Source organism: Pristiophorus japonicus, chromosome 16, assembly GCF_044704955.1.
Source record: "Pristiophorus japonicus isolate sPriJap1 chromosome 16, sPriJap1.hap1, whole genome shotgun sequence".
Lineage (NCBI taxonomy): Eukaryota > Metazoa > Chordata > Chondrichthyes > Pristiophoridae > Pristiophorus > Pristiophorus japonicus.
The window spans coordinates 52,520,020-52,533,626 of NC_091992.1; the positions used below are offsets into that span (position 1 = coordinate 52,520,020).

Genomic DNA, 13,607 nt, shown 5'->3' on the forward strand with positions numbered 1-13,607 from the left:
GGGTCAAAATCCTGGAACTCCCTCCCTCACAGCACTGTGGGAGCACCTTCATCACATTGATTGTAGCAATTCAAGAAGGCAGCTCACCACCACCTATTCAAGGGCAATTAGGGGCGGGCAATAAATGCTGGCCTTGCCAGCGACGCCCACATCCCAGGGATAAATATAATATAATAGAGTTGAAAAGTTTCCATGCCATTATGTTGATGCAAATTGATAATATTGCTGAAAAGCTTAATAGTATACATTGTTCCTACAGGGATGAGAATTGTTGTGGTCACTTTGCGTAGAGAAAGCACGCATGGTTTTTGGTAATGCATTTACATCGTCACGATACAGAGTGATCAAAGCGGTTCCTCTCTTCGGAATCCCTTTTCTCTGAAGCTGACTCCATTAGTGTCCTTCCTCCTGACTGGCAAGTCCGCGCCATTAAGAGAAAGCTAAGAGGTCTTAAAGTCTGTTTTAAGATGATAGCAACACAATCAAATATACCAGCGTGGTCTCCTTGGAATGGGCATAGTCACAGCTCCTTTCAGGTTGCTTGGGCTCCCGTTGGTTTCCAAGTCGGTTTCTGTGACATTATTTGCAACGGTGAAGCAAAATAATTGAAGATATGCCTCAGCTGCTTTGAAAAGGTTTCTGATATGCCACAGCTTCTGATATAACACACATCCAGCCAGTGGCATGCGTTCCTGTAGTTGGGTGGCCTGAAATTGTGGCCTTCACTGCAAACCTGTGCTCACTCCCTATCAGCATTGTAACTACGGTGGCCTGGCAGTGAGGGAGACCCAGCCTCGTGGCCTCTTCCTGGGTTAGAAAATGGACACATAAAATTAAATCTATTTTATTCAAAGGCCTAGGCTTTCCTTCTCCTTTAAACCCCCGGGGTTCGGAAGACTGTTTAAGCTGTTCAAATTTCATTGTCACAGTCTGTGGCATAATCCCAATTACAGCATTGCATCTTACACACAGCACCCATTGTTAATTATTATATGGTATGTTCTCTTTATTTTTATGTCAATTCTCCCTTTGTATTTGTGTTTCTTTCTTCCATGTCTTTGTCCATCTAGTCTGATGCTTCTGTAGCCGGGAGCTGGAGACACAGGACCTGATCCCAGACTGCTCCCTATCAGCTCCCTTTCTGTCTACAATGCATTGCCTACTTGCTCCCTTCAAATTTCCCTATTGTACCCTACCATCAATCACCTGACAATATCATTCTGCAGTGATCACAGCATCACTGCCTCAATCTTTAATCAGTCTCATTTCAACACCGCTCTGAACTTATCCCAAGAATGGTTTCCATTTTAGTTTTACAAATAAAACAAATTGTGTCTGCTCGAGTGAGTAAAAGGAGGTAATTCAATCTGCGGATCTGGATGATATCGAGCTTTGTTCTCACAGCTTATGGTGTCATCTGTATCCCTGGAATAAATGACAGCCTCATTACTTCAGAAGCTTTGCAGTCAAATATCACTTTATTATTGAAGCACCCCATGCAGGCACAAACTCTGCTCATCAATGAGGAAGACCCCTCGAGCTTGCACGCTTTGAAGGAACTTCCCTTGTACACAGAATATATTATCATTTAGCAGGAAAACAGCTTCCTACAAAAGTCTAATGGGATGGAGACAGGGACTCACAACTCACGTACTGGTGGAAGGATTAGAGGGGAGGTGAAGAGAACTATTTTCACCCAGAGGGTGGTGGGGGTCTGGAACGCACCTCCCTGAAAGTGAGGCAGAGGTTGAAATTTCAAAAAGTGCTTGAAGTGCCGTAGCCTACAGGGCTACAGACCAAGAGCTGGAAAGTGGGATCAGGATAGATAGCACTTTTTTGGCCGGCACGGATACGATGGGCCGAATGGCCCCCTTCTGTGCCATAAATTTCTATGATTCTATCCGCAGCTCACTGGAGAATATTCCAGAGCAGTAACACAATCGAGGGGCTCTTATATACGGAAGCTCGTTCAACTTGTACACCCTCTCAATCCTGGCATTCCGTTACAGCCTGTCATGGATTCTCAAGTTATGGTGCACATTTTGGGCTAATACTAATTGTATGCTACACCACACCCAGCCTCACGCTCAAAAAAAATGTCATTAAAGAATGTTAAGCAGCGGCTGAATATTTAAACCCAGAATTCTATATTCTGTTTAAATATAGAATCAAAGAATCATAGAAATTTACAGCACACATGGAGGCCATTCGACCCATCATGCCAAAAAAGAGCTATCCAGCCTAATCCTACTTTCCAGCTCTTGGTCCGTAGCCCTGTAGGTTACGGCACTTCAAGTACATATCCAAGTATTTTTTAAATGTGGTGAAGGTTTCTGCCTCTACCACCCTTTCAGACAGTGGGTTCCAGACCCCCACCACCCTCTGGGTGAAAAGATTGCCCCCAAATCCCCTCTAAACCTTCTACCAATTACTTTAAATCTATGCCCTCTGGTTACTGACCTCTCTGCTAAGGGAAATAGATCCTTCCTATCCACTCTCTCTAGGCCCCTCATAATCTTACCCACCTCAATTAAGTCTCCCCTCAGCCTCCTCTGTTCCAAAGAAACAACCCCAGCCTATCCAATCTTTCCTCATAGCTAAAATTCTGCAGTCCAGACAACGACCTTGTAAATCTCCTCTGTACCCTCTCTAGTGCAATCACATCTTTCCTGTAATGTGGTGACCAGAAATGCACACAGTACTCTACTGTGGCCTAACTAGTGTTTTATACAATTCAAGCATAACCTCCCTGCTCTTGTATTCTATGCCTCGGCTAATAAAAGAATGTTTCCTGTATGCCTTCTTAACCACTTTATCTACCTGGCCTGCTATCTTAAGGGATCTGTGGACAAGCACTCCAAGGTCCCTATGTTCCTCTACACTTCTCAGTGTCCTACTATTTATTGTGTATTTCCTTGCCATGTTAGCCCTCCCCAAATGCATTACCTCACACTTCTCCAGATTGAATTCCATTTGCCACTGTTCTGCCCACTTGATCAGTCATAGAAACATAGAAATATAGAAAATAGGTGCAGGAGCAGACCATTCGGCCATTCGAGCCTGCGCCACCATTCAATATGATCATGGCTGATCATGCAACTTCAGTACCCCATTCCTGCCTTCTCTCGACACCCCCTGATCCCTTTAGCCGTGAGGGCCACATCTAACTCCCTTTTGAATATATCCAACGAACTGGACTCAACAACTTTCTGTGGTAGAGAATTCCACAGGTTCACAATTCTCTGAGTGAAATAGTTTCTCCTCATTTCGGTCCTAGATCCTTAGACTGTGACCCTGGTTCTGGACTTCCCCAACATCGGGAACATTCTTCCTGCATCTAACCTATCCAATCCCATCAGAATTTTATATGCTTCTATGAGATCCCCTCTCATTCTTCTAAATTCCAGTGAATATAAGCCTAATCGATCCAGTCTTTCTTCATATGTCAGTCCTGCCATCCCGGGAATCAGTCTGGTGAACCATCGCTGCACTTCCTCAATAGCAAGAATGGCCTTCCTCAGATTAGGAGACCAAAACTGCACACAATATTCAAGGTGTGGTCTCACTAAGGGCCTGTACAACTGTACATTAGAGGGAGCAGTGTGCGGCGACCCGGCACGGAAATTGGCGTGGTCCCGGCCTGCAAGACCATCAGCAAACCGGAGCCATCAGAGGGAGCAGCGTGCAGCGGCATACCACTGCAGGAGGACAATGGCTGCGAAGTCAGGTCACTGATTGCACTACGGGCAGGCACAACAGGAGGGGCGAAGGAGCAGCAAGAGTTTGTGGAAGAAAATGACCGGGGCCCAGGAGAGGCGTGAGTCTGGGGCCCAGGGGCAGCACGGGCCAGCCGACACTGCGATATGTGTGCGCGCTAAGTCCGTGCAGCAGAGCAGGTCTCCAGTCGTCTTGGTTAATCCTTGCCACTGGACCAAGACCTAGCTCGGTCAAGCGCGTGTGGTGGCTGGTGTTACACTCAATTCCTTCGTCTAAATCATTAACATATATTGTAAATAGCTGGGGTCCCAGCACTGAACCTTGCGGTACCCCACTAGTCACTGCCTGCCATTCTGAAAAGGACCCGTTTATTCCCACTCTTTGCTTCCTGTCTGCCAACCAGTTCTCTATCCACATCAATACATTACCCCTAATACCATGTGCCATAATTTTGCACTCTAATCTCTTGAGTGGGACCTTGTCAAAAGCCTTTTGAAATTCCAAATATACCACATCCACAGGTTCTCCCTTATCCACTCTACTAGTTATATCTTCAAAAAATTCTAGAAGATTTGTCAAGCATGATTTCCCTTTCATAAATCCATGCTGACTTGGACCAATCCTGTCACTGCTTTCCAAATGCGCTGCTATTACATCTTTAATAATTGATTCCAGCATTTTCCCCACCACCGATGTCAGGCTAACCAGTCTATAATTCCCTGTTTTCTCTCTCCCTCCTTTTTTAAAACATGGGGTTACATTAGCTACCCTCCAATCCATACGAACTGATCCAGAGTCGATGGAATGTTGAAAAATGACCACCAATGCATCTACTATTTCTAGGGCCACTTCCTTAAGTACCCTGGGGAATTATCGGCCTTCATTCCCATCAATTTCCCTTACACTATTTCCTGACTAATAAGGATTTCCCTCAGTTCCCTCAGTTCCTCCTTCTTGCTAGACCCTTGGTCCCCTAGTATTTTCGGGAGGTTATTCGTGTCTTCCTTAGTGAAGACAGAACCAAAGTATTTGTTCAATTGGTCTGCCATTTCCTTGTTCCTCATTATGAATTCACCTGATTCTGACTGCAAGGGAAATACATTAGTCTGCACTAATCTTTTTCTCTTCACATATCTATAGAAGCTTTTGCAGTTAGTTTTCATGTTCCCTGCAAGCTTACTTTCATACTCTATTTCCCCCCTCCTAATTAAACCCTTAGTCCTCCTCTGCTGTATTCTAAATTTCTCCCAGTGCATTGATATTTTCCTGCAGTCTACAGCTTTCTTCCTCAATGTCAACCACATGGACAATTTTATGTATCATCTGCAAACTGCTTAATCATGCCCCCTACATTGAAGTCTAAATCATTGATGTATACCACAAAAAGCAAGGGACCCAGTATTGAGCCCTGCGGAACCCCACTGGAAACAGCCTTCCAGTCTAAAACCATCCTTTCATGTTTCTGTGCCAGGGAAAGACCGTTTCCCTGATCGTGAAATGAAAGGATCTTTGCAGAGGATGCAAAGGAGTTACTAAAGCCTAACAACAAGAGGAAAGTCAATGAATGCACACAGTCAACATGGCATGAATCATGAAGACCTCTGGACCCGTATCTTCCCAGCCCTGCGACTGCGGGTTTGGAGGTGGGCCCGCTGTCAAAATGGCCGTGATTGACAGTGGGGCGGGATCCTGCTCTGAACCCGCCCCCGTGTCAGTTTCCAAAGTGCCGGGTCTGACTACGGATCACAGACCCGACACCAAGCGCTGTGCCAGCCAATTAACATCATTAAGAGGTACTTTAGAGGCATTTAAAAAGAATTTACTAGGTACTTACCATTTGTCCAAGTTTTTCAGCAGCGCCCCATCACTTGGACTTCACGTCAGGTAAGTGTGTCGGGTTCTCAATGACTCCCCTTTGCTTTGACTAATTGACAGCTGCTGAAGTTGTATAAAAGCTACCATTTCACAGCTGCTCACTTTCCAATCTCAGAGGCTGAAGCCTTCAGGATTTGGACGACACTTTTGAGCTGTATGCAGTCTGGAAGTGAACTCTCTATCTACTGTCACCTCCTTGGAGCAACCTCTCTCACTATTGACTGATCGCTTCTGTCATCTCAACTTCAGCTGCCATCTATTCCAGTAGGATCGGTGCCCTTGAGAAAATCTCACCTTGGTCAATAGAATTCCACCACGATCAGCTCCAACACCAGCATCACTAAACACACCAACAGCACCAACCTTCTCCGCAATCACCTGATGCTGCATAGGACACAGGGCATCAGCATCAGGCCACACTGCTGCCCGGGATAGCCTCACCATGGTCACATTTACTTCACTTGGCTGTACATGATACACCAGGTTGGCACCACCCCACACCAGCACCATAAGGCATCCCCACATTGCCCATACCATTCCTTTCACACTCATCACCATTGCAGGAATACCGTTATAACTCACCATTCAGTACAACTCACTATGCCACATGCAAAGGTTCACACAAATCTGTCCAGGTACGCAAAGTGTCCAAACTAAAGATTTCAATGTTTGACAACATATTAGCAGAAACTCTACATGAACATTGGCTAAAAGACCCAAGTGCCTACCCTTGTGTGTTGTTAGTTGGTATGATTGGATAAGGATGAGGATGAATGTGAGGTGTGGCTAATGAGATGGGATGTGATAATGTAGATAGAGAGAGAGGAATGAGTGGAGGTGCAAGGTAAGTTGGTGTGAGTAAGGATGTGCAGAGTAGGGTAGGGAAGGCAGAGTGATGGGGATGTGATGAGAGGCACAGCAGGGTGAGGTTGAGTGTGACTTCGCAGTAACGTTTCATGATCTACTGAGATCATTGAAAGGTTTGCGCCACTGCAACCTGGTCCTCCTGACCACATCCCTGCTTGTGCCCTCCTGTGCTGGGTGTCCTGGGGAGGTCTCTTCCGCCCATTGGAAGGGAAGACATCTTCCCTGCTTGCTGTGACTCCCTCCATAAGCATCTGGAGGGAGTCATGGGAGAGCCTGGGTGCAGCCGTGCGCCTCTGTGCAGTGCTTGTCAGTGTTTGCAGCACCTCGATGCTGTAGAATGCTGACAGAACAACTGTCAAAATCAATGTGCGCATGGTCCTTTTAAGGAAACCGGCTGATGATGCGTCATCAAATGACGTCATCTGACCTGCTTCCTTCAACTGGTCGGGAACTTCGCAGGGTGGGCTTAACAAGCTCCATCAACGGAAGATTCTTCACACAGTGCGGGCTGGAGCCAGGAGCGGATTCTACTATGGCCGTCCAGGTCTTGTCACGGTTTGCGAGATCGCGGCCCTCGTCTGCCCTGGCCTCTCCTGTGGCTGGGTGGTGAGGACCCATAGCTGATGGTATGCAGTTCCACTCGTAAGCAGTTAGCTTAGGTGCTCTGTTCCCCAGCACTGCACAGGACATTATTACTACTACAGAAAAATGAATGTGTATTTATATATGGGTCTAAATATTCAGTTACTGCTTATCATTCTCTAATGGCATTTTTATTTTTGAGAGAGGGTGGTGGGGCCCACAATTAATAGCTTGGCTCAGTTGGCAGCACTCACTGCTGAGTCAGAAGATTCAAAGTCCACTCAGGACTTGAGCACAGTGCCAGTCTGAGGGATGGCAGCAATCTCGGAGGAGCTGGATTTCGGATGAAATGTAAAATCAAAGCCCCGCTAAAACACATTCCGTATTTTGTCTGGGATGTATCATGGTATTGCTTCTTTCTTTCTGTTACAGTGCATATAGGGTTAAAAACCAGGTTCCTCCACAGCTTATTTTGATACATAGCCAGATAAAGAGGCCAAGTCATTCAATTCAAATACAAATATCCTGTGTTTTTTGTCTGAAAAAATGATTGATGGCTCTATGACAGACATGTATTTAAATTTGTTTTATCCAGGTTATTTTTTTTATTTTTCAACTTGTTTTATACAGAATACAAAAAGTATGTGGAATATTTGATAAAAAAAAGCACGGAGGGGTCGAAATTGGCCTCCTTTGCACCTCCTGTTGGCACCTCCAGGGGGCGATAATGTGGCGCTAACGGCTTTCTGACTGGGCACGGCGAAAGTATCAACGCCCGCAAACTTCTCTTGCAGGTTAGTGCTGGCGGTAAACTTTAACGCCACGATCTCCTGCACCCCGGAGATCGTGACATCATCCGGTGCGCAGCGACCGTTACCACCCCGGATCTTAAATTCGATTCCACCCCCTGCAGCATCGCCGGGCAGCTGCAGGAGCTGTTGTGAGGTCGGCCGGCCGCTTGGGGAGCAGTAATTAAAGGGATTGGTGTTCAGGTAGGCTAAAAAAAAAATGTCACCCCACTCTGCTTGCTTTTGAATTTTCCCAATGCTGCGATTGATGAGTTAGAGTGCTTGGTGTCATGTATGCAACCTTCATACAACTGTAACCTTCATGTAACTGTAGCCTTCATGCAACTACACTGTACACTGTATATATGTCCTGGAAATGCACACCTTGACCACAGGGGGTGAACTTGTGGGAGACACTCCTCACCTGGGCACTCGGGTATTTAAAGGGAGGTCCCACGCAGGGTCATCACTTCTTGGTCCTGGGAATAAAGAAAGGTCACGCAATGACCGTGTCTGCAGTATATGCCTCGTGTGATTCAGTAGCAAGGTGCAGGGACACTACACTTGGGGCTGATTGTCACGGATTGCAGGTACCGTCGCCGACCAGTCGAATCATTACCTTGCAACGCCCTCAGCGATGGCCCTTCCCTTTAAGAGAGGGATGGAGCCTCCGATCCCAGCAGCACTGTACGGGACATTGTGCAGCGCTCTGCCGTTACCGCCCCTCTTGCCTCATTTACCGCTCCCAGGGAAGTGGTATCGCTTGATTTAGCGCTAAATCGGAAGCTCGCGTCCGCTGGAATTGGGCAGCGCCCGCAGATACATTTGTGGGAGCGCAAAAGTTAGCGCCCCAAATGGGACATTGCGCTATTTCTAGCCCATAAGGTTTAATATTAATATTGCAATTTAGCAACAGGGGATTTAATTGTTATTTTCTACCAACTGGAGGAAAGATAAGCTTTCAATCACATTATAATGTACATTGTATCATTGCTCCTGTTCACTTACACATTTACTGTTTAGTAAATCTGTTTGACAGATATAGCCTAAACCACGGTCCAGTGAAATGCTTATTCTACCTGCTTCCTGCAGTGAGGCAAATCATACAATATAACCTGCATACCAGATAATGGTAATGAAAGTGTTCTGTTTGAAGCTTTGTACAAATGATCTAAATATTGGGCAAGGAAAGTCATATTCCAGGTCTAGGGAGTGAGGGCTTATCTACAAGAGTGGTCTGAGGCACTGAACATGGAAAATGTCAAGAGTAAAAACCCAAAGACGTAGCTGCCTGTTTAGGTGGAGGAAGGGATCCCACGGTGCTAGTTGGGAGTTGTCCCAACATTCCTATTGCACCTACACCACCAGAAAAAAAGTCACCCAGTCTGTGGATTTGAATGTGCAGCACAGCGGTGGGTTGCTGGATCTCACTGGGGCATCAGGAAGATGTCCAAAGGTGCCCCTTGACAGGAAGAGAAGAAATTACACCAGCACACACTGGGCTGCTGTCGCACACTTCCTGGTAGGTGGTCACAGCGCAGCTGCAACAAAGGCCTGAGGCCACCCGAGTGCATTGTATGAGGAACGATAAGCAAGGAGGAAAGTTTCTTCACAAGTAGGGATCAAACTACACTACTCACATTGCTGGTCGCTTTGACTGACTCGAGCAGTAACTCAGTGAGGGGCTGGTAGTAACTGGAAGGAAGAACACTCTCGTCCCGTAGTCGGAGCTGCAGCCTCAGTGACCCAAGGTTTCCCCTGAAAGACAACACATTTGTTAGATCGCATAACATGACACAAACCATTGCGCATTCTGCATGGTGTGCGCGGGAACAATAGTCCACCCGTAGTACATTGGGTTAGTTGCCATAGTAGCAATTCATGTTTAAGGGTTGAAGCAATTCACTTGTTCTTGGTCCCTGGGGTACTGTTGCATCAATATTTCATCTTTGTGAATTTTTCTTTCAGAGTACCTGGACATGTAATATTCTTGCCATGTATTGATCCTGTTGGATACAATCAGAATAAACCACAGCCTATCAGCTGTTCTTCAGTTGTATCCATAACATGATTAAAAATCTTACGTCTGTGCTCACTTCATGTCTACAAAACCGTACTTCCTATTGTCTCTCTTCTCGTCACACTTTTCTGACGACATTTTTTCCATTATAAATTCCACCATTCACATTTATACCGGTTATCACTTATTTAACCATATGGTTTCTCTGCAGATTGAGCAAGATGTTTTCTGAAAAATTTTCATCTGAAAATTCTTTCATCTGGAGCTTTTTTTCCCAGTAACTGAAATTTCTAATGCCCAAAATAAACATTCAAAAAAAAAGATCTTGCACAATAATACAATTAAATTTTACTTGGAGGTCTCATCTTATCTGAAAAGCCGAAGTTTGGACTTAATACTTTTGCTCAAAGCTGTGACACTGTGACCCTGATATTTACTGGGATATGGGGGGAGAGGGGGGAAGGGAGTTTGTAGTGGTTGGAAACCCAGAAACATGGATACATAGAAGCCCTGCTGAATTTAGAAGACCGGCTGTTGGGCGGGAAAGCCTACGCTAGAAGTCTGCAGCCAGGGAGCAGATAGTGGGAGATCATGGGTCAGGGGAGATTGGAACGTGGGTCAGGGGGAGATTGGAGCGTGGGTCAGGGGGAGATCAGAGCGTGGGTCAGGGGGAGATCGGAGCGTGGGTCAGGGGGAGATTGGAACGTGGGTCAGGGGGAGATTGGAGCGTGGGTCGGGGGGAGATCGGAGCATGGGTCAGGGGGAGATCGGAGCGTGGGTCGGGGGGAGATCGGAGCGTGGGTCGGGAGGAGATTGGAACGTGGGTCAGGGGGAGATCATGGGTCAGGGGGGGAGATCGGAGCGTGGGTCGGGGGGAGACCGGAGTGTGGGTCGGGGGGGGGTCAGGAAGCAAGTAAGCCTGGGTGGCTGGGGGAGCACTCCTGCTCCTTCTGGCCCACAAGCCACAAGCACTGCTGGAAAGATACTCACCTGGTGGATCCAGCCCTTCTTGCCTCCCTTCACCTGCTGGGTTTTACACTGGGAAACCCGATTTTCAGCCGTTAAATCTAAAGGCTGTTAAGTTTTAAGGCATGCAGACTCGTTAACTTATTAATTAACGACCCGCCTCTGGAAAGCAGGTTAGTCGCCCCCTCCACAACTCGCCTCCATTAAAACCAGGATTTAGAGGCGGGTTGAGATGTCTGGCATTTTAGCCTCACCCCGCCCATTGTGGCGAGTTAAAGTCACCCCCAGTGCATTGAATTTGAACTTTGGAGTTTGAGCACAAGCAGTGAAACCAATTCATTATCTCATCTGTGTTTTGTTGATATTTTGAAAAGCTCCATGCTAATTGCTTATACCCGTGAAATAGAAATTATAATTGCTAACACCTATGAGGTAGGGAAAGAGAGACAGACAGACAGAGAGAAACTTAAATAGTGACTTTCATTATGCTAATTTGATTTATTTATTAAATAGCTGATTTTTGAAAGCAAACAGAAGAGGTAGGCTGGTAGTGTAGAGGGAGGGAGGAGAGAAATAGATTGAGAGTGAGGGGCTTCTGATCTCTGGATTGAAGGTTAAGGGTGAGCTGAATGACAGCAGAGCAAGAGGAAGGGGAGGATACCGGGGTTGAGCAGGGAGTTGAAAGGTGAAGGGGTAGAGAATGCAATGGGAGTGGGAGGGTGGGAGGGAGGCCAACCACTGAAGGTCAGTTTTTCTCTGAAGCCCCCACCTTAACGTGGCCTATAACCATTGATGGCTACTTTCCCTGCCCAAAGCATCAAAATGGCCCAGGCTTTAACATCAGGTGAGCTGTGAGCAAGTCGGGTTAATAGGGAGGCAAAACTCGGTAGTGCCCCGTCTGTGGCGGTAATTTTTCACTTTGAGAAAATTTAGCGCCCGACGAGATGCGTTGCCAAATTGTGTAAAATTGGGCATTGTCGCCCCAGCAGCGAAGGGGGATGGTAAATGAGACGCTATTGGTCTCAGCTGGGCGCTGCAGGGGCACTATTCACAGCCAGTTACCCAATTTCAGCTGCGTTCCATTCAGCCTTCAATCCACGACCCCAGCTCAATCTGGCTGTTAAAGGGGAGGTCATTTGAACCTGTTGCTCATCTTCAGCCTTGCTGGACTTCAGTCAGTGATCTGAGGAACATTCTGAAATGGCTGCTGCTAATCCCCCTTCAAGGGAGAGGGCCACACGATTTAACGATGTGGCTCTGGAGGCATTGGCGGGGGCACTGGAGACAAGGAGGGAGTCGCTGTTCCCTGCATCGGGCAGGAGGCCATCACCACAGGTTTACTGGCCCATGTGGCGAGAGGTGGCCCAGGAGGTGTCGGCCAGCATGGTGATGCAGAGAAGCCTCACCCAGTGCAGGAAAAAAATCAATGACCTACGTCGGGTGGTGACGGTGAGAAGAAGCTTCCCCACCGTCTCCATACCAGCCTCTCAACCTCTGTCTGTGCACACTGTGCAAACCACCAAGCATCTGCAGATACTCACACTCACACCCTCATCGCACGCCTTGCCTACATTCATTTCTATTCAACCACGGCAGACATATCTTCCACATATATAGCTGGACTCTTACTCACACAAGTTCCTTTCTTTTGCAGGCCAAGATGGCACATAACAGATGGGAGCAGCAGAGGACTGGAGGAGGGGAACCTGAACTGCGGCCCCTCTCTGACCTTGAGGAGCAAGTGCTGCAGCTCATTGGCCCGCAGGTGGTGGGCGCCGTGGCCGGCTGAGGGCAACAAGGGTATCTTTATCCCCTCTCCTTCTCTCATCCCACTTCCCCCTCACACCAGAAGGCTTTATCACTTTCCAGCTCCTGATACTGTCTGCAATCCTTGCTCCATTCCTGCCCCACTGCCTTCACTTTAATGTGAGTCTTGCTTTCAGATAACCAGGCAGAAGCTGTCCATCCTTACCTGAGCCTCCCCCCCCCCCCCCAAGATATTCTGGAGGGAGAGGAGGAGGGGGAGGAGTCGCCGAGCACTGCTTCTCTCACCCGCAGGCACCAGCTCAGATACTGGCACTGCACATTCCTTAGAGGTTAGGCTAGTAGAGGGGTCTGCACAGGGTGATGCACCGGGGCCTAGCGAGCTGCAGCAAGACCAAGGAGAAAGGGAACCTCGGGAGCCATCTCCCTGGAGGGCGAGGGCGAGTTCGTGCCCGAGTTCTGCTCCGCAGGACTCAGATGAGGAATTTGATGGGGAGGCATTCACACAACAGGTGATGGCCATGAGCTCCCGACATCATAGGTGCCCGAGAGCCTCTCGGCAGTGGTGGGGTCCACCTCCAGCATTGCACAGAGCTCTGCGCACACCATGGAGCGCATCATTGCCAGTGTGCAGACGATGGTGGAGACCGTGTGGATCCAGACCTCATGACACATGTCATGGACGATGTGGCAGCTTCCATTGCAGCACAGGCGGAAGCAACGCAATGTCTCGGTGCAGTATTGCAGACAATGGTTGGTGGCATCAAGTCTCAAACTGCTCTCATACAGTCTCAGCTTGATGCCAAGCATGGTCTGACTAGTGTCATGCAGTCAATGACTGCTCTCATACAGGCTCAGTTGGATGCCACGTGTGCTCTGACTGCTGCCATTACCGCTGGGTCCACCACAGTCCACCGGGATCTCACGGTGTCGCAGCAGGCCACTAAACTATCTCCAGCAGATTGTTGGGGATGCTGAGGTGCTGCCCCGGGGGAGTGGTATTGGGTCAGTGGAACAGGAACCTGCTG

The 13,607-nt window shown here is 47.8% G+C and overlaps 1 protein-coding gene across 2 annotated transcripts in view; it reads right to left on the reverse strand.

Annotated features, from left to right (window-relative positions):
- Positions 1-13,607, reverse strand: part of rasa4 (RAS p21 protein activator 4) — a 286,693-nt gene that overhangs the window by 60,114 nt on the left and 212,972 nt on the right. For both annotated transcript variants that reach the window (XM_070857323.1, XM_070857322.1), the window contains exon 9: positions 9,470-9,587. In XM_070857323.1, the coding sequence (XP_070713424.1) occupies positions 9,470-9,587 (118 nt within the window). The remainder of the gene's footprint in view (positions 1-9,469; positions 9,588-13,607) is intronic.